This window comes from Canis lupus, chromosome 25 (assembly GCF_011100685.1).
Source record: "Canis lupus familiaris isolate Mischka breed German Shepherd chromosome 25, alternate assembly UU_Cfam_GSD_1.0, whole genome shotgun sequence".
Lineage (NCBI taxonomy): Eukaryota > Metazoa > Chordata > Mammalia > Carnivora > Canidae > Canis > Canis lupus.
Window position 1 is genome coordinate 18,927,786 of NC_049246.1, and position 25,781 is coordinate 18,953,566.

The 25,781-nt window shown below is 45.6% G+C and overlaps 1 protein-coding gene across 1 annotated transcript in view; it reads right to left on the reverse strand.

The window, feature by feature from the left end:
* LOC119865837 overlaps nucleotides 1–25,781 on the reverse strand; it is a 41,429-nt gene that overhangs the window by 10,309 nt on the left and 5,339 nt on the right. Inside the window, exons 2-9 of the mRNA XM_038573058.1 lie at nucleotides 14,930–15,056; nucleotides 14,405–14,616; nucleotides 13,740–13,902; nucleotides 13,443–13,525; nucleotides 10,674–10,834; nucleotides 10,364–10,529; nucleotides 2,987–3,102; nucleotides 2,035–2,153 (exon numbers count right to left, since the gene is read on the reverse strand). Of these exons, the coding sequence (XP_038428986.1) occupies nucleotides 2,035–2,153; nucleotides 2,987–3,102; nucleotides 10,364–10,529; nucleotides 10,674–10,834; nucleotides 13,443–13,525; nucleotides 13,740–13,902; nucleotides 14,405–14,616; nucleotides 14,930–15,024 (1,115 nt within the window). The 5' untranslated portion in view covers nucleotides 15,025–15,056. The remainder of the gene's footprint in view (nucleotides 1–2,034; nucleotides 2,154–2,986; nucleotides 3,103–10,363; nucleotides 10,530–10,673; nucleotides 10,835–13,442; nucleotides 13,526–13,739; nucleotides 13,903–14,404; nucleotides 14,617–14,929; nucleotides 15,057–25,781) is intronic.

Here is a 25,781-nt window from a genome sequence, read left to right on the forward strand (position 1 = left end):
CAATGAGCCTTTGGGCCTTTGGGCCTTTGGGACTGGTCTCAGTTCATGAGCTACATCTTAGCTTTCTCACCTCCATGTCTTTGTCAACACTGTTCCCCTCCAGGAACACCCTTCCCCAATGCCTCTTCCCATTAGGACCCTCCTCTTATTTTAAATTCTATTTCAAAGGATACCACCATCACAAAATCTTTCCTGATCCTTGCAGACATCTGTAAACTTCTAGAGCCTTTTATTGTAATTGTTTGTTCTTCCTGACTCCTTCAGCTCTGTATCAAAGACAGCAAAAAATATCTGCTGAGTGAAATTATCCTCAGGCTGTAGCTTATGACACTGGCTGCAAAGTGTTTGCTCAAGATGCACAACTTTGAGAGCAGATCCCAGTTTAGAATCCAAGTCTTTGAAAAAGAAAGAAAGAAAAAGAAAGAAAGAAAGAAAGAAGAAGAAAGAAAGAAAGAAAGAAAGAAAGAAAGAAAGAAGAAGAAAGAAAGAAAGAAAGAAAGAAAGAAAGAAAGAAAGAAAGAAAGAAAGAAAGAGAAAAAAATCCAGGTCTCTGGGATTCTAAGAGGAAGAATTTCCTCTGCTTTTTAAGATCCTTCTAGCTGGACTAAATCAAAGTGACATGAGACAGATTAACAGGAGAAAAGCAAATTTAGTTTCATATATACAGGGAATCCACATGGATATAAGATTCCAAAGATGAGAAAATGAGGTGTATGTGTCATCCTGAACTAAGGAGAAGGGGTTTGAGACTTCAAAGGGAAGGAAAGTAATTCAAGGAAGAATGGGAGTAAATGTTTGGTAAACAACATTCTGGGCCCACAGAAACAACGAGGCATAGAAGACTTTAACCAAACAGGCCTTGCTCCATTCCTCCCTGTCCACCACACCTAGTTCATATTACAATGTAGTTTTCTATGGTGACAACTCTCTTCCCGGAGCAGATCCTTTACCTAAATTCTTTTAGGCAGTGGAGGGTGGGGGGTGGGGAGGGCGTTAAAGAACTTCTCCTGAGTCTACTGGGTTTTGATTGCTTCTAATTCAAAATAATCTTCATGCCAGATGGCCTATCTTTGGTGAGGAGGTGGGGGGCCCTTGGTCCCTACACTAATTTGCCTTTGTGTGATCCTCCTTTCTGGAGTCCCTGATCCTCCAGGAACCCAGGCCTGGTGACAGCAGGAGAGTCTAGATTCCTCGCCCCTTGCTCACAGGAGACTTTATTTGTACAAGTTTTCTAGATACCCTAAACAAGGAAATCAATGGGAGAGATGTTTCTGAGAGGAAGGGCTATTGTAACTTTGGTGGAGGAATTAACGGGGATTAGTACAGGCTCTGAGACTCAGACCTCCTGAGCTGATATCCAAGCTCCATCAACCTAACTTAGCCTCTCTGAAACCCAGTTCTCTCACCTTTAAAAAATGGAGCTATAGTATGTACTTTACAGGGTTATTGTGAGGATTAACGTAGAGAGCAGATAAAGTGTTTACCTCAGGTCCAGTATATACAAAGCAGTCAATATGACTATTACTACTTATTGTTATTAAAAGAAGATGAAGAGAGGAACAGACCATGCATCTAAATGCATGGAGAGAAATCAAGTCAACATAAGCAAACAGATCCATCTCAGCCTCTTGGTCAACTTGGAAGAAGAACAGGTCAACCATATGACTCCATCTTGGAGGAGACCATGTATCAGAAGAAGGAGAGTTGGAAGGTAGTAGGGTAGAGGTATGAAGTCTGGGGTCAGCCAGAGTGAATGTGGCCTCATTCCCATAGGTGGGAACAAACCCAGTAAATGACACAAGTTCTGAAGAGTTAATCAAACCAGCGAACCCCTTGGTAAACCAAGGTAGCCAGGACGATGGGTGAATTACTATGGGCAGAGCATCCCAAAGACTTCAGCTGGATTTGAGGGAGTTAAGGTTTTAAATCAGGTTCCAGCTATGAAAAATAAAATTCTCAGTACTGGGAGCTAAGGAACACAACCAAAGAATACAGCTGCTGTGTGCAAGACTTGGTGCTGGTGCCTGCACCCACCTTGTACTTTGGTGCTTTCCATCTGAGGGTGGCGGCTGTGACTTCAGGGGCATGTTACTTGCCCTGTGAGGGTCTTGTTGACAGGTGGGGAGAGGCTGTTCACCAACCTGACCAGAGGCCTTGAAAGAACAGAAGGTCTTGTGACTTTCCTACAGTTCACAGCCCAGAAAAAAACAGTGATGGACAAGGGTATCATTGCCGAACCCACATGGGCGCCTGCACTGGTCCAAGCTTGGGATTCCGTGTCTTTGTGTGGTCAGACCACTGACTGCCTGGTGTTCCTGGGGGCCCCAAGTACCTGCTCAGTAGCAGTTGAGACCTGATATGTATCATGGTCTCCCTTTTCTATGCCCTCATAGGCACTTTGGGAACAAATGTGGCTGTGATTAATTCTGTCCTATTGCTCTGGGGATGCACCAGGCAGGGTCTCCTGAACAGAGGCCCTCTGAGTCTTTCTTCCCTTTGACATGCTGCTCTCAGGGTAGGTTCCATGAATCGTGCTTCCCTTCTGAACTCTGTATAAGAAAAGAGATGAGCAAGGGGACTGGGAATATTGTCTCTGACACACATCTTGGGGAAGATAAAGAGCTGAAAATAGGGGTTAACCTATGGGCACAGATAGTGCATCTTGGGTTTCTGAACAGAATGCAGAGCCACCTAAAGAATATGTGGCCCCAAAAAATAAAAAAATAAAATAAATAAATAAATAAATAAAAAAGAATATGTGGCCCAAGTGTGTATGTGTATGTGGTATATGTTCATGTATGTTTATGCGTGAGTGCGGTGTTCTCTGCATGTGAATGTACACGTGTGTGGTATGTACATGCATGAAAGTGTGCATGTGTGTACACGTGTGTGCACATGCACACACCAAATGAGTCTCCACAAGGTTGGGTGACAGTGAAGCTGTGTGCATACACAGGTGTGCTCTATCACCCTCGGGCGTTCTCACCTTTCTGTTGGCCCCAGCTGGTTGCCCACATGCATGAGAAAGTGCTGATGCCAGGGCCACGATCACTCTGTCAAGCTCTGACTGAAAGCCCAGGGGTGAGACACTGGCAGAGCAGCCTGGGGAAGGAGAACACAGAGAACAGCCTCAGACACAGTTATCTCATCTGATCCCAGATGCCCCACCTCACATTTACTTGACTTTTTCCCATTTTTGAAGCCTTGTCTGTGAGCCTCTGGCCTTTTTATTTCATTTCTATGTCCATCCTGGAACCCACTCCCTTCCTTTAGGCAGTCTCTGCAATGTGCTAAGTATATGTGGGTTGAGCCTTGAAGAATACATCATGGCTTTTTATGTGTGAACATTTAAATTTTTTTTTATATTTTTTTTAATTTTTATTTATTTATGATAGTCACATAGAGAGAGAGAGAGAGAGAGAGAGAGAGGCAGAGACATAGGCAGAGGGAGAAGCAGGCTCCATGCCCTGGGAGCCGACGTGGGATTCAATCCCGGGTCTCCAGGATCGCGCCCTGGGCCAAAGGCAGGCGCTAAACCGCTGCGCCACCCAGGGATCCCGAACATTTAAATTTTTATACATAATCTCTTCCCTTTTTATACAACTCCTTCTGTTTCTTTTTTTAAATTCAGAAATGTTTAAAGACCTATCTTCCTTTTATCTCCATACTTAATCTGTTAACTTCTGACTCATTTCTGAGTGCTGTGTTTTGCCTGTGTGTCCCCCAGGCTAACTTAGGATACCTGTTGCCAAGACCAAGGCTGTGCTGGGGCTCACACCCAGCAGTCTCTAAGAACTGTACTATGACTTGTGGAAATACCCACCTAGAGGGGGCCTGATGGGCTATAGGATAGTTTTAACAAAGTGGTATTTAATTGCTTTCTTCTTTTTAAGTTGTTAAATTTTTATCACATAATTTTTTGGAGAAAAGTCTTCCCTGTCAAGAAATGATGGAAGCCTCTGCCTTCAGTTAGCAATGTCTAGGAAAAGAGTAGGCTTCATTTAGTCTTCTGCATTTGGTGCCTATGGAGAAGATTTTCAGGACATGGACTTTTCACAGCTTAGTCCCAGGCCAATTTCAGAGGAAGGTAGCTTTTTTTTTTTTTTTTCTTTCTCATGATCACTTGGCCAGGTATCCCAGCCCAGAAGTGTATGGATGAGAAGTTTAAGAAGAGGGAATGGTTTTTAGAGAAGGTCAAGGAAAGCTCTTAACAGCATTGCTCCATCCCCAGGGTTTCACAGACCACACACATGCACACAAGTACACATGTACACATGCGCATATACCAGGGAGGTTTTCTGGCATTTGTCTGACCTGCTCCCTTAGTCCTCTCTTCTAGGGCTGTTGAGGACACATGGCCATCATCATGGAAAAAGTAAACAAGTACCTGGATCTCAGCCTCAAACATGTTCTTCCAGTGTCCCACTCCTTTCTAGAGAGTGATCTTGAGGAACAAGGGGTGAGAACCCCACCCAGCCTGGCCAGCCTGTCTCTTTGGAAGGGTCAGGAAGTTCAGTGGGAAGGACTGTGGCTGGGCTTATGGTGGAACTGAAGCCTGGTGGATGAGTGGTGGGCCTTTAGGGTTTAGTGAAGTACAGTCTTTCATGCCCTTTCAGCTAGAAGCAGCAGAGGTGTGTAAGGGCTGCATGGCAGAGACTGGGCTTCTGGCTAGCCCAGCTCTGTAACTCTCTGTGTGACTTTGGTGGGCATTTTAACTTCTTTAAGACACAGTTCTCATGTATAAAATGATAATGTCACTCATAGATTTCTTGTGAGAGTTAAATGGGTTAAGTAAGATAGAAGTTACTCAGAGCTTACAACAACCCTCAGGGCTGTAAAGGAAAGCACTTGGAGAAGCTGGAGTCCCAGAGGCTCATAGAACCCCAGGCAGCTGTGCACAGGAGAGGTTGGGGCATGCTCCCTTCCTTAGTCAGATGACCCATATGTGCCGATCTTCTCTCTTGGATGCTCCTTGGTCTCCTCTTGATGCTGACAAGACAGCATCCTGGCTGAAGCAGGCCTCTGGGAGCCACCCTATAAGGACCCTTCCATCAAATGTTCTAAATGCAGAGTTAATTAAGGGGGGGGGCGCTTATTTTTCAGATTACACTGAATAGTCAGTCATCTGATAGATAGCCATCTGTTGAGAGCCTGCCATATTATGGGCTGTTTTAATTCTTCTTCCTGCTAAAATTAGAGGCTAAAAAAAAGCTTTCTTTCTCTAAATAACTCCTTTAACATGAAGAAATTTAAGGAAGCATTAAGCCAGGAATGCCTTGTCTATTCGCCTTAAGAATCATGTGTTTCTCCTCTAAAGTGGGTGAGTGGGCTGTCCTCCCCCTACCTTCCTTAAAACACACCCTGGGGATGGAGAACATGGGAATAAACAAAGAATCCATCAAGTTAATTCTCATTACTATGACTTGATGTTGTCCTGTGGGGTGTGAAGCAAATTCGGCAGGCTTAGCTTAAAAATGGCAATGTTGGGCCAGAACCAGGAGCCCTTTCTTCTTGGGTCTGAGTTTTCTTCCCTTGTAAGGAGGCAAATACAAATTCTCTGAACTTATCTAAAGGTACTTGCTGACCAGGTGAGCTTAAGGGTCTTCGGGGTTTTGCAGAGGGGCAGGAGGGGCTAGGCTGGAAGGACCACTGGGATTATGATTTAGGTGAGTTTCTGGGGATAAATCCTATTACAAGATTCCTCCTAGGCAGTGGCTTCTCAACTTAAGAATCACAATGTACACTAAGAAATTCATTGTTCATATACTTCTCCATATATGTATGTATAAAACTGCAAGTAGAGTTGTATGAAGCCATATTACTTTATATACATGTGTTGCTTCTGGTAGTTTCAATTTTATTCCTTTCTAGCTTTTTTTTTTAATGCTGTTGCAACTTATTAAATTGATTTATAAGCTACAACCTGCAGTTTGACAAACTGCTTCAGGAGATGGAAAGTCAGCTGATTTTCAGAGAGATGCCAACCCACACCTGTCAGGATGGCTAAAATTAAATAAACAAGAAATAATAGGGGTTGGTGAGGATGTGGAGAAAGGGGAACCCTCTCACACTGTTGGTGGGAATGCAAAGTATTGCAGTTACTCTGAGAACTGTTTAGAGGTTCCTCAGAAAATTAAAAATCAATCTGGCAGTTGCACTACTAGGTATTTAGCAAAGGATACAGAAATATAGATTTGAAGGGGTACATACACCCTAATGTTTATAGCAGCATTATCAACAGTAGCCAAACTATGGAGAGAGACCAAATGTCCATTGACTGATGAATGGATAAAGAAGATGTGGTATATATATATATATATATATATACACACACACACCAATATATATATATAATTTAAATATAAATATAAATATATAATTTATATTTATATATTTTATATATCATAAAATATATGTTATATATTATTATATATAGTATATTTATATATTTTATATATGATATATAAAATATATATTATATATTTATATAAATATATAAATAGATCTATAGTGGAATATTATTTAGCCATTAAAAAGAATGAAATCTTGCCATTTGCAATGACATGGTTGGAGCTAGCGAGTATTATGCTAAGTGAAATGAATCAGAGAAGGACAAATACCATATGATCTCATTCATATGTGGAATTTAAGAAAGAAAACAGATGAATATATTGGGAAGGAGGGAGAGGGAGAGAGTGAAACAAACCATAAGTGACTCAATGATAGAGAACAAACTGAGGGTTTATGGAGGGAGATGGGTAGGGGGTGGGCTAGATGGGAGATGGGTATTAAAGAGGGCACTTGTGATGAGCACTGAGTGTTGTATGTCAGTGATGAATCACTGAATTCTACTCCAGAAACCAATATGGCGCTGTATGTTAACTAACAAAATTTAAATAAAAGAAAGAAAAATTAAGTCCCAATAGTTCATTTTTGCTTTTGTTTCTTTTGCCTTTGTGGATGTATCTTGCAAGAAGTTACTGTGGCCGAGTTAAAAAAGGGTGTTGCCTGTGTTCTCCTCTAGGATTTTGATGGAATCTGGTTTTACATTTAGATCTTTCATCCATTTTGAGTTTATCTTTGTGTATGGTGCAAGAGAGTGGTCTAGTTTCATTCTTCTGCATGTGGATGTACAATTTTCCCAGCACCATTTATTGAAGAGACTGTCTTTCTTCCAGTGGATAGGCTTTCCTCCTTTATCAAATATTAGTTGACCATAAAGTGGAGGGTCCACTTCTGGATTCTCTATTCTGTTCCTTTGATCTATGTGTCTGTTTTTGTGCCAGTACCACACTGTCTTGATGACCACAGCTTTGTAGTACAACCTGAAATCTGGCATTGTGATGCCCCCAGCTCTGGTTTTCTTTTTTAATATTCCCCTGGCTATTCGGGGTCTTTTCTGATTCCACACAAATCTTAAAATAATTTGTTCTAACTCTCTGAAGAAAGTCCATGGTATTTTGATAGGGATTGCATTAAACGTGTACATTGCCCTGGGTAACATGGACATTTTCACAATATTAATTCTGCCAATCCATGAGCATGGAATATTTTTCCATCTCTTTGTGTCTTCCTCCATTTCTTTCAGAAGTGTTCTATAGTTTTTAGGGTATAGATCCTTTACCTCTTTGGTTAGGTTTATTCCTAGGTATCTTATGCTTTTGGGTGCAATTGTAAATGGGATTGTCTCCTTAATTTCTCTTTCTTCAGTGTCATAGTTAGTGTATAGAAATGCCACTGATTTCTGGGCATTGATTTTGTATCCTGCCACACTGCCAAATTTCTGTATGAGTTCTAGCAATCTTGGGGTGGAGACTTTTGGGTTTTCTATGTAGAGTATCATGTCATCGGCGAAGAGGGAGAGTTTGACTTCTTCTTTGCCAATTTGAATGCCTTTAATGTCTTTTTGTTGTCTGATTGCTGAGGCTAGGACTTCCAGTACTATGTTGAATAGCAGTGGTGAGAGTGGACATCCCTGTCTTGTTCCTGATCTTAGGGGAAAGGCTCCCAGTGCTTCCCCATTGAGAAGCTTTTGCACAGCAAAGGATACAGTCAACAAAACTAAAAGACAACCTACAGAATAGAAGATATTTGCAAATGACATATCAGATAAAGGGCTAGTTTCCAAGATCTATAAAGAACTTATTAAACTCCACACCAAAGAAAGAAACAATCCAATCATGAAATGGGCAAAAGACATGAACAGAAATCTCACAGAGGAAGACATAGACATGGCCAACACGCACATGAGAAAATGCTCTGCATCACTTGCCATCAGGGAAATAGAAATCAAAACCACAATGAGATACCACCTCAACCAGTGAGAATGGGGAAAATTAACAAGACAGGAAACAACAAACGTTGGAGAGGATGCGGAGAAAAGGGAACCCTCTTACACTGTTGGTGGGAATGTGAACTGGTGCAGCCACTCTGGAAAACTGTGTGGAGGTTCCTCAAAGAGTTCAAAATAGATCTGCCCTACTACCCAGCAATTGCACTGCTGGGGATTTACCCCAAAGATGCAGATGCAGTGAAACACCGGGACCCTTGCACCCCGATGTTTCTAGCAGCAATGTCCACAATAGCCAAACTGTGGAAGGAGCCTCGGTGTCCATCGAAAGATGAATGGATGAAGAAGATGTGGTTTATGTATACAATGGAATATTACTCAGCCATTAGAAATGACAAATACCCACTATTTGCTTCAACGTGGATGGAACTGGAGGGTATTATGCTGAGTGAAATAAGTCAATCGGAGAAGGACAAACATTATATGGTCTCATTCATTTGGGGAATATAAATAATAGTGAAAGGGAATAGAAGGGAAAGGAGAAGAAATGGGTAGGAAATATCAGAAAGGGAGACAGAACATGAAGACTCCTAACTCTGGGAAACGAACTAGGGGTGGTGGAAGGGGAGGAGGGCGGGGGTGGGGGTGACTGGGTGACGGGCACTGAGGGGGGCACTTGACAGGATGAGCACTGGGTGTTATTCTGTATGTTGGCAAATTGAACACCAATAAAAAATAAATTTATTATTAAAAAACATTCTTAAAAACAAACAAAAAAAAAGAGAAAGAAAAATGAAAGTCAGCTAGTTTTATGCTGAGGTCTGGATTCAGATGTGGATGACTTGCAGCAAAAAGTTTGGGTTTTCCTGTCTTGAAGTTGGGCCTTCACAGATCATGCTTTGGGGCTGGGAAGTCCTTGCTCAGCCCAGGAGTGCTTGTTCTGGGAAGAACACAGCCTCCTCTGGTGTCCGTGGCTCCTGGCCTGGGAGTGAACACTCACCCTCTCTCTAGAGTGGAGGAGAAGGCCTGCAGACTCTCTAGGAGCATGCAGCCAGACCAGCAAGAGCTGTGCGTAAGTCTGCTGGTGGGAATTCTGTCTGAGGTCACCGTCTTTCCACCCTAGAATGGCCTCCACTGGACACTCATAGGGAGGGAGAGGGGCCAGCAGCAAAGGGACAACACTTCTTACCACTTACAACATGGAAGCAGGTCACTCACCGTGGCAGCTAATGCTGTGCTTTATTCAGTGGTCCAAACACAGGGAGCACTGGGATCATTCAGGGGCAACTTGGAGATCACCCACCCAGAGCTGCCACCTGCCAGACCCACCCAAGACAATGCTCTGTTTTGGGATCTCTCCTATCTGAGTGTGGCTATAAGTCAGAGCATGGAGGGGGACCTAGGGATGTCTCTCCACACCCAGTCCCTGTTCCATCTTAAGATCTGCCCAGCACATGCTTCCTTACAGTGAAGGAAGAAGTCTTTTCAACCTTGAAGAGGTTTAGACTCTACCAGGTAGCAGGAGTACTTCAGAGTATAGACTCTAATGGAGCAGTCTTCCACAGAGTTCACAAAAGAGCAAATAAACATTTACTTATAGACCTTCAAGGTGGCTGAGATTTGGAGTCAAGTGCACTTTAGCTTTCCATTGTTTACTCTTTTGTACTGATGGAACTTTTGTAAGGAGCATGTACTGCTTTTGTCTTCTAGAAAAATAAAACCAAAGACATAAACTAAGGAGACACTCAAGAGCCTCAGGGCCCTGGCACCCTGCTATCCTCAGCCAGCCCTAAAACACAGTGGTGGTTCTGGCCAGCAGGACGGCTGAGGCAGACACTGCCCTGCTGGATGTTATCTGAGGCTCCCCTTCCTCTGGCAAATCAGATCCTTCCCTGGGCCCAGGACCATCTTCTGTGATCAGGGTTGATGCCACCCAGTGACGACACAGGGGTGCTGAGCGTCAGGTGAGATGGTAAATGTGAGATGCAGAGTTAGGTGTTATACAACGCTGGAACTAATATTATGACTTTCAGTCTGCCCTCATGGTTGTGCCCCCGGGCCCCTGCCTCTCACCTAGAGGGTGCCGCCAGTGTGCCCTGGGTGAAGCTGCAGTGCGGTGACCCCATGATTCCTCACTCTGCCCCGTGTCTGTCCTGGCACCAGTGTTGGCTTCCATTGCTGGGCCTTCACTCCTGTCCAGAGCCTGCTGCTCAGTTGTGCAGAGAGGCTGCAGAATGTCCTGGAAGAGCCAAGACTGTGTCACTCTCTTAGTTATGAGTGTCCTTCTTGGTTTGGACAATTTCCAGAAGTGGGTGAGTGGGGGTCCCGCTCTCTGAGGTGGCAGGGATGATGGAGGCTTGGTTGTCTGGGAACTGTGGCTGACCTTGAGACCCTGGAGCTGTAGGCTTGCACCCCTGTAGAAGGCCAGGGCATCACTCCTGTGCTTCCTCAGCTGGGCTGCCACGTGCAGATTCTGGTCCTCGAGCTTGTTATAGAGAGTACGGATGCTGAAGTCCTCCAGGGTCTTCACAAGGAGTGGCTCTCCTGTAGGAAGAAGGCTAAGAGTGAGACTGTGGGATGGAACAGGAGCTGGAAGCAGAGCCTGAGCCTGTCGGTGCTGGCTCCGCAGCTTCCCTCCTTCCCTCTGGGGTTTTGCAGGTAGGTACGCAAGGACAGAGAGCAGAGGACACCTGTGCAGGGGTACTTAGTGTTGGAGGAAAGGCAGGGGTCAGGCTTGATAGGAGCTGGAGGAGGTGGGAGTCCTTCCCATGCAGGAGGTAGCGGTGGCTGTAGAGAGAGCCTCTTCTGTGTGGGTGTGACAGACAAGGGGCCCTACAGCCTCTGTCCATCCAGCCTGGTGTTACCCCAGAGTTGGGTGGTGGGCACTGCCTCCCTGTTTTGCTGAGGGTGGGTCTCCCTGGCCTCAAAAGGATGGCAGCCCTCTGACGAGGCTGTTTGCTGGGTCCTCCAGGCCACATCTGGCTGACTAACCTCTGCCCCTCCCTTCTGCCTGAATTCCTATCACTGTCCTCATGTCCCCGTAACCACCCTATGCTCACCTTCAACAGTTCTTGCCCCACCTGTCCCCACTGCTCTGTGAACTCCTGTTCAACTTCAGGTGTCCCTCATACCTGGCAGACAGCAGAGGTTCCCTAAGTACTTGTCTGTCTGAGGTGCCTCCTCTCAGCTTCAGGCAGGAGTGTGACCCAGACTGACCCCAGGGGAGTGAATCAGGCAACTCTACTGTGGCTGCTGGGCCCCAGTGGAGTTCTCTCACGTTCTGCAGCAACATCCCTTGGCCAAGGGTCTTAAACCCCTTGACTTCCTTCTCCCTCAAACCTACTCTGCTCTGCTAGGACGCATGCTAGTGAAAGGAGCCCCCTTCCAAATGCCTTTCCCTGTGGAGCTGGGTCTTGAAGGAAGAAGAAAGAAAGAAGGGAGGTGGTATGAGGTCCCATGCTGACCTAGGGCTTCCTCAGAGTGGCCTGCAGGAGTGTGAACATGAAGCTGAGTGAGTGGCCACTACCAACCCTATGCTACTCTTTCCCAGGCCTGGTGTGTGCAAGAGGGGAGAAGGGTAGCCCCATTCATGCTGGCAAAGTGATGCAGGAATTCTCATTCTGGGTGACAAACACAGGCCCGGCCCCTACAGAGCCAGCTTTGCCTTCCTTTCCCTTCTCTGTAGTTCAGATGGGGTCTGTCCCCTAAGCTATCAGCTGTTCAGGTGGGAATGGGGTTAGAAAGCAGCATTTCAGACCTCCTACACCATCAAGATCCTTCTCTCTATGTGCTCTGTCACATGCCCCACTGTGTAAGGGCATGTCACCCTCCTGTACAGGGCCAGTCCTCAATCCTGTGCCAGCCTCCTCCTGTGGGAGATCCTAACACTGAGTCCCCCATCCCCAGCCCTGAGCCTGAATGGAGACTTCCTTTGGGTTGAAGTTCTGGCATTGATCCCCTTCCCTGTGTTCACACTGTCCATGTTCTGCACAGCTCATCGTGCTGATCACCCCAAGGGTTGACCTGCGTGGGAGGCATAGATTTGTCCTGGACCCAATCAGTCCTCTATGTCTGCACTAGGAAGGTGCCGTTCTCACTGTCTAGAGCTATCACTAGGAAAGAGATGACCAACATCTGAACCCCATGCAAAGTCATAGTCAGGGATAACACAGAGCTAGACCTGCCTTGGATGGTATGTGTCTGTGTGTGTGTGTGTGTCTGTGTGTGTACGCACTGTGGATGTGTGTGTGTCTGTGTGGATGTGTGGATGCATGTGTGTGGTGTGAGGAGGCCTGTGTTCAAGTTCACATAGCTAGTAAGACTCTGGTGCTGGTCTGGTCCCATGACTGCTTTGTGACCACTTACTTACTGATTCCTCCAGGTCTCTGGGCAATCAGCTTACTTCCTGGGGTTTCTGTGACACTGCACTCAAGGACCAATGGAGGCAAACTCTAAGCTCTGTGACCTCATATCAATAAGAGCTTATAGGGCCTTCCTCTGTCCCTTTGATGTCCAAAGTGAGGTAGCCCAGTTGTTATTCCTAAGCAGATGAAGGGTCTTGGCAGAGCCTCTTCTTCATGCCCTTCTGCATATACTTCTTCCTCACAGTAGGTGCTGGGGGCCAACTGGGGATGGGGAGAAGGTGTGGCCCCTCCAGGTCCTCCCGAGAATCAAGGCAATATCCTGTTCTTCAGGTGAGAGGAGAAACTGACGGGACAGGTGAGTGATCCTGTAAAGGGATCTAAAGAACAAGTTTCATTTTTGCCTCTGCGGTGAGCTAGGGCGAGCTACCATGAGTTGTAGAATTGCCCTTGTGTTCCTAAGAACTCCTGACCAGCACAGTAAAGATTAGAGAGCTCTCACTGCAAGTCCAGCAGCACCTACTCTCAAGCCATTGCCACTTGGGGATCTCAGGGAAGCCACTCACATTTCCTTGAACCTCAGTCTCTTTGTCTATAAAATGGGGATGGTACGACACCTGAAAAAACCCACTTCTTGGTGCCATTGTAATGATCGGATGGACAGCATAAAGTGTCCTATAAATGATCAATGCTGTAGAAATATGAGAGGTCACCCAGAGTGTGTACCTGGAGTGCAGGTGAGCGTGGAGGGCAGGAGAAGAGGAGGAGAGTTGCTGCAAGAAGTGTGGTACCTGTGCCCTGGGTAATGGCTTTCTCCCTGGAATCAGCTCCTTCCCCAGATCCCCGAGGACCAAGGTCTTCATAAGACAGAAGGCTGGAAAGAAGCACCCATACTCAGGTGACACAGGGCTCATGTGGACCAGGAATGCCAGGGATGAACATCACAGGTCAGCTTAGGAAGGCATTCTTTCCCAAGGTTCCAGGGCTAGCACTGGGGTCATGAGTATGGGCAGGGCCAGGGTGAGGAGTGGCCAGACCTGCTGTGGCCCCTAGGCTGGGAAAGGAGTGTAGAGTAGAAGGGGACTCACCTGTCTCTGAGGGGCACATACTCAGTGGGCATGTGAGGTTCCCCAGTGCCCCTCCACTGGGGCTGCCAAGTCCTCACAGGGCAGGCCTGGGCCGGTGGGGGTCTCAGTAGGAGGCTGAGGCCTGTCAGCAGAAAGGTTGCTAAACCAATAGCCAGTAGCACTCCTGCAAGTTCAGAGGAGAGAGTCAGGGGCCACGTGATGACCACTCAGGGCATCTGCGGGCTTTCTGTCTCAGCCGCTGCAGGCTTGCCTTCTCTCTGCTGTCTTGGGCAGGGGGCCAGGACTAACCCAGTGTCTGAGGCTTAACCTGGAAAGCTCAATGAGATTGCTTAAAGATAAGCAGGAAAGAAGATGAATGGAAAACCCACGGAGGAGGTTAGAAAGGGCATCTCCGTGAGCCTATGACTCCCTGTTCACCATGAGACCCTGCTCATAAGGATAGGTCCCCAAACTGAGGGGCTTGGGAGGTGGGGAGAAAGAGGACCCCAGAAGGAAATGAAATTGTCTTTACCTGGCAAGTGAAGTCCTAGTTCAGAGAAGGTTGTTTTTGTGCCCACCAGGAGTCTTTGGGGCTATGCTCAGAGTGACAGGACTGAGGGTCATGCTGTGCAAGGCTTTTCCCATCCCCCCTCTGAGTCTGGGCTACTCTGCTCTGGGGTCAGTACCTGTGATCACTGCCCAGTCTGGGCCCAGGTTCGGTGGTCTGTGCCTGAGAACTCCGTGCCTGCCCAGCTGATATGGGGAGGAGGGCTGTATAGGGGATAGACCAGGATCGCAGGCTGCTCCTTTCTTCTTTACCAGCACCACCATGATGCTCTCAGGCAGCCCGTTGTCTTGAAATACATATGTGCCTGGATCTAGAAATTGGTGGGCAAACCTGGGGATGAAGGGCCAGAATATGGAGAGAGTTAGCTTTGCTGGGCTGCTCATACCAGGCTAAACGTGAGTGATCTTGACTTGTGGCAGGGCCCCATCCCAGGCACAGGAATAACGTGGCCCAAGGAAGGTGTCCATGACTCCCAAACCCCTCCCCTCCATGTACTCAGGAGGCCTCACCTGCCCTTGGTCTCTTCCAACCCACATGATTGGCAGCTTCTCATCCTCCTCTGTATCCTCCTAGTACCTCCCTAGCTGTGACCTACTACACATGAGGAACCATGGCCTCTCCCAGGTAGCTTAGCTGAGATTACCTTGAGAGGTTGAGGTGAGTCTCTTGTACCAGGTGGCTGAGTCTCCTGAAGGCACCAAAGTCCCAGTGGGGGTTGCTGTTGAACAGATGCTGCATCTGGTACACAGGGTAGTGACTGGCTGAGCGATCTGGAAAATGAACCAGGGTGGGGTTCGGTTCTGGGGAAATTTTCAGCCCCAGCCTTGGGTAGCTCACAGCCTGGCAGCTCAGGGTCTGTCCTCAGGACAGTGAGCAAACTGAGAAGACATGTTTTCAATGGCTATTTTTTCTTTCTATATATAATTATACATTTAATAATCTTGGTGCCTGGGCAAGATACATTTCCCCGCTCAGCCTACAGTGAGCACACCAGCACATTGTTGAAACCCTGTGAACAGAGGCCCCCAAGCCTGGATGTCCTTTGTGCCAGAGCACGGCTAGGTGCCCTGGGGCTCTCAGAGGTGGGACCTGTTCAACTTTGTACCCCCAACAGGCAGCGGGCATGCAGCAGGAAGGCACTCAATACATGCTATGGGATGGCTAGAGAAGGAGCAGCTAGGGGTGGACAGGGAGTTTGGCAGAGATACACATAGGCCCTGCCAGACCCTCCCTTCTGCACAGGGTGTCTTTCCCATGGACAGGTGTCAGTTCTTCCGGACCACTCCCATCCTCTGGAGAGCTGGGGCTCTGATCTCACTTCCCTACTACGTGGAGAAGGAGGAATGCAACTGGGTACACTCTACAGATATAAATACCAAGGCATAGGAAGGATGGAGGTTGCCTAGGTCGTGGTGGGTTTATGGGAGACCTGGCCTGGAAACCAGGGCACAGATAACGAGTTCATCTTCCAGTATTTATTTCCCCCTTTGATGCTCATCACCCCAGCACTGCTTTGTAGGGAGGAACTTCAGTAGTTATGTGACACGTGAAATCAAACACTTCAACTACTTCTACTTGGCCCCCGGGGTCATTCTTCTGTTTAAATCAGGTTAAAAGCATGGCTGTGCCACACACCCAGTGCAGCATGAATTCCAAATACCAGAGACTGGTATCTTCAGCATTGCCTGAGGGAGCACCTTAATCTTTGAACCTTTATTGAGTTGTTTGTACAGGGCATTCTCTGTATTAATTTGTTGTGATTATAAAACAATTAACAAAAAGCTTATATTTGCATTTATTTTCTATTTAATACCTCTCTGCCTCATGTTTTTTCTCCTCAAAATATGTTCCTTAAAAAAAATCTGTTGGAGAAGAGAAAGTCAGGCTGGGGCAGGTTGCTCTCTTGCCTCTCTCATGTCTTTAGAGCTGCAGACCTATCCCTGTCTCAGCCCAGCCATTTGGTGTCCTGGGGTGTCTTAGTGGGACAGCACTGTGTCATCTGTCATCTGTGTGTGAGCAGGTGGGCTGGGTATGTGGGGAATGCCCATCTACTCCACCCTGGGGAAACACCAGGCAGGAGAATGGGAGGAAATTAAGGTCTATTGAGGGCCCAGACTATGCTCAATGAATGGAAGGCGGAGGATGAGCCCAGAGGGGATGAGACCCTCTTCTATCAGTAAAAGCTATCTCATGAAGGAAAACTCCACCTTGTTCTGTGAGGCTCCCAGGGATGGGAGTCACAGGGAGACAGGCCTTTGCTCATTACAAGAAAGATAATCCTTATAAACCTGAAGATGAGGGAGGCTGCTATAAGAGGTTGAGGAGTCGGCCTCTGTGGGGCTCCAGGACCTGCATGGATGACTGTGTGGCACAGAGCAGATATGCAGGAGGGCTAGACTAGATAAGAGGTCAATTTGGTGGGTCCCTGCCTCCACCCAAGGCACAGAACTCTGACACTCATGGGCTACAGGAAGGAGTTGCAAAATGTTGGAGCTGAAATATCTGCTCTGAGAAGTGAATGGAGGCCCACTGTGAAATGACCAATCAGATTGAGAGCAGGGGGACAGCATCAGCCTGTGACTTGCTACTTCCAAGTTGTGGTCTGTATGCGATGTCACAGCAGTCAGGCAGGCGAGGCATGAGAGAGTCACCGCCAGAGGAGGGTCGAAGGTGCTGAAGGAGGGAACTTACTGTGGGGAAGAATATGAAGCTGGAAAAGAATCACATCCCCCTCTACCAGGCAGACCATTGGATTTGGAATATGGGGATGAATGTGGGGGTCACGAGGGACAGGGTGCTCCGAGCCCGTAGTCCGATGACGCCTTTGTAGCCAGGGGCTGGATGCAGGTGGTCCTGGGAGAGTTTGAAGAAGGAAAACTGAGGGACTTGGGCTTGTCTAGGGATGTACACACACCCACCTATTGGCCCTGTCTCAATTCCCTTTTAGGATCAGTTTTGGTCCTTCTGGGCCCTCGCCTCCCTAAGGACTGTCATCCAAATGGCTTTCTGTGGTCTTTGTCAGTTCCTCACCTCCTGAACATCAATACAGAGCTGGAAAGTTTCTCAGGGGCCACAGGTGGGCCCTATTCCTCATCACTTGCTACAATAGCACAGCCACACCCCTCATCCCTCCCACTCTCTCAGGCAAGACTGGGCTTGGTCCTCCTCCTTTGCTTACCAAGGAGGAAGGAGCCAAGCATGTCCACTCTGGAGACGATAAAGCCAAAGATGCCATGGGGGCCACATTGGACCAGATGGACCCTGGCGTTCCCTTGGAAGAACTGGTCTGGACCCAGAGTGCTCACTATTTCCTGAGAACGTGCAGCACAGCATTATATACCCAGGGAGGACAGGAGGGGCAGAGAGGCTTGCAATGATGGTTGGCCAGAAACCCAGACTAAACTCTTTAGCACAGCTCCTGGTGATGCTGGGGTCAAGGATACCCATTGTCAACCTCCTTTCTCACTGAAACTTGCCCAGGTGGCCTCCTGTGCCCTAGGCCCTCCTTATCTCCAGAAAACACCCCTGACACAACTCTGGTCCTTGAACTACATCATTGTTTTCTCCTTTAATCTCTACTTGCAAAATCCTACTAACAGAACTTCTTCAGAACACTTATCTTTCTATCACCCCAGGTCTGCTCTCCAGTGCCACACCAGGGATCCTCCCTACCCTTTCAGAGACAGACACAGCCACCTAGAACCTTCTGGTAGGCAAACGTCCAGGGTGAGCCAGACCTGTGCCGCATCTAGGACCCGGCCATCCACCCCTCCCACCCTGACGAAGCATCAAGGTCCTGAAGACAGCCACAGTCAACACCATGGTGGCTAAAAGAAGGCTCTGCTCTGTGACCAGAGGTCTGGGCTGGAATGAGAGGCTCAGGCTCAGTTCCAGCAGGGCTCACACCATTTTCGTGATCATGGTGATTGCATTCATGCCCCTGGGCCTCACTTCACTCTTGTGTAAAGCCAAGCTGATGCTTTCTCAGCTCCCTTCTGGAATTCAAACTGGATGGTTAACATTATCAACAAAAGAAATATCACTTATTATTTCCTTTCTGCTTTTCCTTCCACCCTACAAAATGGAACTTCATGCAGATAGCAACAGACTAGGAAAGACAGGTTATCAAATGAACTTTCCCTTCTGCTGCCTGGTTTCTGCAGCCAGAGTGCCTCGGTGGCTCTTTCTCCCTTGTACCCAGCAGGCAGAGGCTGCCCTTCCATCCCAGCCCTTCCCTGAGCTGGGCTTACCCTCTGGTTGCTGTCTCCCACCTTGCCCTTCACACTGAGGATCAGCTCCCTGCTGGAACCCCAGGCCAGGGAAAGTTGGGGAGCTCTGGCCAAACACTGGGCATCACAGAGCTCTTCTGCTGAGACATACTCCTGGCACTGGCAGCTGTGGGAGAGGAAAGATGGGAGATTTGTCCTGGTGGGTGTGGAGCAGCTGCCCACTCCTGATACCCTCCGCTAGTGCAGGCCCCTTCAGAAGGATATGAGCTGTCTATGCTTCCTAAGTGACTACACTTTGAATGGAGGTCCATGATAACTCGTTAAAATGCATTCTCTCTAGCCCTTGCTTCTGTGTCATCCTGGGCACTTCTCAGAATGAGAGCAGTGCGTGGGACAAATTCGTGATTGAGAGGCTCAGAAATTTTGTTTTAGGTGCCCTGTTGAGGCAAGAGTAAAGAGAGAGAATGCTGTTCAGCTTGTATTACTCTATTCAGCAGAGCTCCCAGCACAGTTGCTCCCCACCCCTGCCTGCTGGGGGAGACTGTTCAGTCTACAGGTCAGGTGGAGAACTGGAGTGCCAGATCAAATTGGAATCCCTCTTGGCTTGACATCTAGTCAGAGTCACTCCTAGCAGTTGGCTCAGGGACCTGGGGAGTGGAGCTCACTCTGCCTTGGTGCCAGCACCTCCTCAGCTCTAGACTGCTTGACCTGGCTGGTGTTGACCTAGCTCCCCTTCTTGCGAAATGCTGACAGAGCAGCTTCTGGGAGGAGCTTGTATTTGGCTCAGTCTCCCATCAGGGGTGGATCTTGCCTAACCCTTCTGGATGGGCTCTGTGGGGATAGTCAGACTCTCTGGGGATCTGTCAGCAGATGGTGGATTTGCTTTGTTTTTAGCAGCTTTTCATTACTTACATGCCCAGTTCAGCACTGAGCTCTCCACCCACTGGGTGACAGAAAGAGGAGCAGTTGTGTAGCTGGGGGGACACACACTGGCGGGTGGCAGCCAGGCGAACTTCTCCAGCCCAGCAGCGTTCCAAGACCTGTGGGAGGGTGTGGGAGAAGAGTCCTGGCTCTGGTACCTGCTGCAGGGCCAGGGTGGGGGCACTGTCAGCATCAGAGAACATTCCAGAGACATGGTGGGGCCTCTGCAGTAGAAATAATTATTCCTCTTGTTAATGGTCCTCAATTCATTTGGGGAAAGAATATGGCCCTATTAGCAAAAAATGTCAACTTTCAATCCATTCAACAAGTTCTGCTGAGGGCCTTTTGGCTATTATACACTGTACATGTAAGTGACTATCTTCAGGAAGCTGCCAAGAGCTAAACTTTAACTGAGTTTTTAATTCTCCTCAGCAGATGACAGTTCCAACAGGAGCAAACACGCTGGAATTGCATTCAACACTGCTTGAGGATAGAGGGAACCTACAAAAGTAATAGAAAACAAGTTTGCCGACTTGATAATTGGGATGAGATTATTGGGAGCTCTAGCTTCAGGAAGATGGATCCTTTATAATGAATGCTGTTGTTCTGTGGGCCTATGATAAGGAGAAATGTGTCTTGCCATGTGAACTCTCTGAGGTCTTCTCATTTGTATAGAAGGTAATCCACCCACCACAATGAAACAAACATTAACCAGACAGCCAACGAAAAGTGACTGGAATGCAGAGGGAACCACACATGCTCCTTCAGTCTTCAGGAGACTGAAGACTCCTCAAGCTTTCCTTTCTTGAGGCCAAGGTATTACCTGGGGCTGACAGTCCTCATCACTGTTGTTCTCCTCACTTTTCAGACCCCTCCTGCTATAGGACTCATGTCCTGCCAGGCAGATGCAGGAACCATCCGACTTTTGGAAGACCCTGTTCAGGCCCCGACATGTGCAGTGGGAGGCACCTGGGGATAGAGAAGTTCCATAGCCCACCAGAGGCACCTAACAGTGAGCCAGAGACATGAGTTAACTCTCTGTCCCTCTCTTTAGGAGTTTGTGATCAGTGGGGACATCAGACACCCACCTTTACCAAAATACTGACCTTAGGAGTCTTTGTGAGGATTGAATGAGATTTTTTGGATCAGTGAGTCTCAACCCTGACTTTGTGTTAGATACATCTGAGAAGCTTTTTAAAAATATTGATGTTCAAGTCCTCGTTAGGCAAATTATATAAAAATATCTGAGGTAAAGCCAGAACATCTACTTTTTAAAAGTCCTTTGAGTGCTGTAATGGGTATCTGGGGCTGAGAATTATTGATGTAGTTGAAAGCACTTGACAACTCATGGAAAGTGTTGTTCCTATTCTCCATCACACAGAGCTATGTGGGATCAGTTCTGAAGGACTGGCATGGGCCTCCATCTCTGGACAATAGAGAGACAGCTGCAGAGACTGAAGGCCTCTCAAGGAGCTTGAAGGATGGTCAGGACTGGATGGACAGAGCCAAGACTAGAGGGATTCTCAGCAGAGGAGGAGGTAATGAGTGGGGAAAGTTGAGGTTTTATTTGGGAGACTAAAGGAGTCCTGGTGAATATACTTTTGGGAGAGCCAGTTGGGGCAGAAGTAGAGATTAGAACCTTGTGCTTGATTAGGGTTCGCTGCAATTCCAGTGTGTTTGCCCCTGTTGGAACTGTCATCTGCTGAGGAGAATTAAAAACTCAGTTAAAGTTTAGCTCTTGGCAGCTTCCTGAAGATAATCACTCACATGTACGGTGTATAATAGCCAAAAGGCCCTCAGCAGAACTTGTTGAATGGATTGAAAGTTGACATTTTTTGCTAATGGGGCCATATTCTTTCCCCGAATGAATTGAGGACCATTAACAAGAGAAATAATTATTTCTACTGCAGAGAAGAAAGGGAATTACTCAATACTAACGTGACACAGAGAACTCTCATGAGTCAGGTTCTAGATAGTCAAGCCCTTTCTTTCTCTTTCTTCTTTCTTTCTTTCTTTCTTTCTTTCTTTCTTTCTTTCTTTCTTCTCTTTCTTTCTTTCTTTCTTCCCTTTCTTTCTTTCTTTCTTTCTTTCTTTCTTTCTTTCTTTCTTTCTTTCAGATTTTATTTATTTATTCATGAGAGACGCAGAGAGAGAGGCAGAGACATAAGCAGAGAGAGAAGCAGGTTTCCCATAGGGAGCACAATGCAGGATTTTATTCCACGACCCCAGGACCACACCCTGAGCCAAAGGCAGATGCTCAACCACTGAGCTACCTAGGCATCACAGGTGAAGCCTTTTCTAATATCCTGAACTCCAGTATATTCTTTGGCTCATCTATACCAGCTCCCTGCTGTGACCCTGGGCACCATCAGATCTAGGAGTCTTCCATGTCTCATTGTCCAGAGCACTGGGCTTTCACTTGGGTTTGTGGAGACTGTGGTTCCACAGGGAAGCCTTGGGGACTTCTTGGGTGAAAGCATGACTCAATGGGAGTAATTTTGAGACTTCAACCTTTGTTCACTCTGCGACACTCTGCTTTTACATGTTTCACATTAATTTCCTAAATGAGAATTATTTTGAAAAAGTGTTCTGTTGTTAAGGAATACTTTGAACAAATGTCTGAACTCTTGGTCTGGCATTCATAAATATGGATATAACCACAGATCTATGTTAAAAGAATCATTGTTTAATATCTTCCCTCAACCATCTCAACCCAACAAGATTTTACTCATCTTCAAGTTCCTGTTTCAATACAACCTTTTCCTGGAATATTACTCAGCCACCAAAATTAATGAAATCTTCCCATTTGCAATGATGTGGATGGAGCTAGAGTGTATTATGCTAAGCAAAATAAGTCAGAGAAAGACAAATACCATATGATTTTACTCATATATGGAATTTAAGGAAGGAAACAAACATAGGGGAAGGAGGGGAGAAAAAGAGAGGGAGGCAAACCATAAGAGACTCAACTATAGAGAACAAACTGAGGGTTGGTGGAGAGGAGGCGGAGGGGGATGTGCTAAGTGGGTGATGGGTATTAAGGAGGGCACTTGTGATGAGCACTCGGTGTTGTTATATCTAAGTGATGAATCATTAAATTCTGCTCCTGAAACCAATATTACACTAAATGTTAGCTAAGTTGATGGAAAGGGAAGAAGATGAAGAAAAGAAAGACAAACAACTTAGAGCCCATGAGGAGAGACTCTAAGAATTAAGTGATAGTTTGAGAGAGAATAACATCCATCTAACTGGGATTCCAGAAAATGCGTGGAGAGAGAAAGGACCAGAAAGTATGTTTGAACAAATCATAGCTGAAAACTTCCCTAATCTGAGGAAGGAAACAGGCAATCATATCCAAGAGCTAGAGAGGACCCTCCCAAATCAACAAAAACCGATTAACACTTCAACATATAATAGTGAAGCTTGCAAATTTCAGAGATAAAGAGAAAATCCTGAAAGGAGCTGGAGACAAGAGAATAACTTATATGGGGAGAAATATTAGATTAACAGAAGACCTCTCTACAGAGACCTGGCGGGCCATAAAAGGCTGGCATGATATATTCAGGGTACTAAATGAGAAAAACATGCAGCCAAGAATACTTTATCCAGCAAGGCTGTCATTCAGAATAGAAAGAGAGATAAAGAAATTCCAGGATAGACAGAAACTGAAAGAATATGTGGCCACCAAACCAGCTCTGCAAGAAATATTACACGGGATCCTGCAAAAGAAATTGGGATCCCAAAGAAACAATCCGCAGAAACTGGAACTGTACAGGTATTACTATTACACTAAATTCATATCTTTCAATGATTACTCTGAACATGAATAGGCTAAATGATCCAGTCAAAAGACACAGGGTACTAAAATGGATAAAAAAGCAAGACCCATGAATATGGTGTCTATAAGAGATTCATTTTAGACATAAGGACACCTTCAGACTGAAAATGAGGTGGTGCAGAACTGTTTACCTTGCAAATGGACCTCAAAAGAAAGCTGGGGTAGCAATCCTCATATCAGATAAATTAGATTTTAAACCAAAGACTGTACTAAGAGATGAATAAGGACATTATATCATACTTAAAGGGTCTATCCAACAAGAAGATCTAACGATTATGAATATTTATGCCCCTAATGTGGGAGCAGCCAAGTATATCAATCAATTAATAACCAAAGTAAAGAGACACATAGATAATAATACATTAATAGTAGGAGACATCAGCACTGATCTTAGCCAAGGATAGATCTTCTAAGCAAAAGATTAGCAGAGAAACAAGGATTTCACATGACACACTGGACCAAATGGATTTTGCAGATATATATAGAACATTCCATCCAAAAGCAACTGAATACACATTCTTCTCAAGTGCACATGGAACTTTCTCCAGAATAGACCACATAGTGGGTCACAAATCAGCTCTTAACCAATACCAAAAATTGGGATTATTCCTTGCATCTTTTCAGAACACAGTGCTTTGAAACTAGAACTCAACCACAAGAAGAAACTTGGAAGGAATTCAAACACTTGGAGGTTAAAGAGAATCCTACTAAAAAATGAATGGGTCAACCAGGAAATTAGAGAATTAAAAAGATTCATGCAAACTAACGGAAATGAAAGCACAACTATTCAAAATCTTTGGGATACAGCAAAAAATACAAGCCTCCCTCAAAAAATTGGAACAATTTCAAATATACAAGCTAACCTTACACTTAAAGAGACTGGAGAAAGAATGGCAAATAAAGCCTAGACAAAGCAGAAGAGAAATAATACAGATTAGAGCAGAAATCAATGAAATAGAGTCTCGAAGAACTGTAGAACACATCAACGAAGCCAGAAGCTGGTTCTTTGAAAGAATTAATAAGATAGATAACCCCATAGCCAGCCTTATTAAAAAGAAAAGAGAAAAACTCAAATTAATGAAATCATGATTGAAAGAGGAGAGATCACAACCAATATCAAGAAAATACAAACGATTTAAAAAACGTATTATGAGCAACTATATACCAGCAAATTAGGCAATCTGGGAAGAAATGGCTGCATTTCTGGAAACCCACAAATTCCAAAACTGGATCAGGATAAAATAGAAAACCAGAACAGACCAATACCAGCAAGGAAATTGAAGCAATCATCAAAAACCTCCCCAAAACAAGAGTCAAGGGTCAGATGGCTTCCCAAGGAAATTCTACCAAACATTTAAAGAAGAAATAACAGCTATTCTACTAAAGCTGTTTCAAAGGTTAGAAATGGAAAGAAGACTTCCAAACTTGTTATATGAGGCCAGCATTACCTTAATCCCAAAGCCAGACAAAGATGCCACCAAAAAGAGAATTACAGACCAATATCCCTGATGAACACGGATGCAGAAATTCTCCCCAAGATACTAGCCAATAGGACCCAACAGTACATTAAGAGGATTATTCACCAAAATAAAAAAAAGAGGATTATTCCCCACGACCAAGTGGGATTTATTCCCAGGATGCAAGGGTGGTTCAACATTCCTAAAACAATCAACATGGTAGATCACATCAATAAGAGAAAAAACAAGAACCATATGATCCTTTCAAGAGATGCAGAGAAAGCATTTGACAAAATGTAGCATCCATTCCTGATTAAAACTCTTCAAAGTATAGGGATAGAGGGAACATTCCTCAATATCATAAAAGCCATTTATGAAAAGCCCACAGTGAATATCATTCTCAATGGGGAAAAAACCGAGAGCCTTTGCCCTAAGATGAGGAACAAGACAAGGATGTCCACTCTCACCACTGTTATTCAACATAGTACTAAAAGTCCTAGTCTTAGCAATCAGACAACAAAAAGAAATAAAAAGCATTCAAATTGGCAAAGAAATCAAACTCTCCCTCTACACAGATGATATGATACTGTATATAGAAAACCCAAAAGACTCCACCTCAAAACTGCTAGAACTCATACAGCAATTCAACAATGTGGCAGGATACAAAATCAAGGCACAGAATTCAACTGCATTTCTGTACACTAACAATGAGGCTGAAGAAAGAGAAATTAAGGAATCAATCCCATTTACAATTGCACTCAAAACCATAAGATACCTAGGAATAAAACTAACCAAAGAGTAAAGGATCTGTACTCTAATACAACAAAACACTTATGAAAGAAATTGAGGAAGACACAAAGAGGTGGAAAAACATTCCATGCTTATGGTTGGAAGAATGTATATTGTGAAAATGTCTATGCTACCCAGAGAAATCCTCACGTTCAATGCAATCCCTATCAAAATATCATGGACTTTCTTCACAGAGTTGGAACAAATAATCCTAAGATTTGTATAGAACCAGAAAAGACCCTGAATAGTCAGAGAAATGTT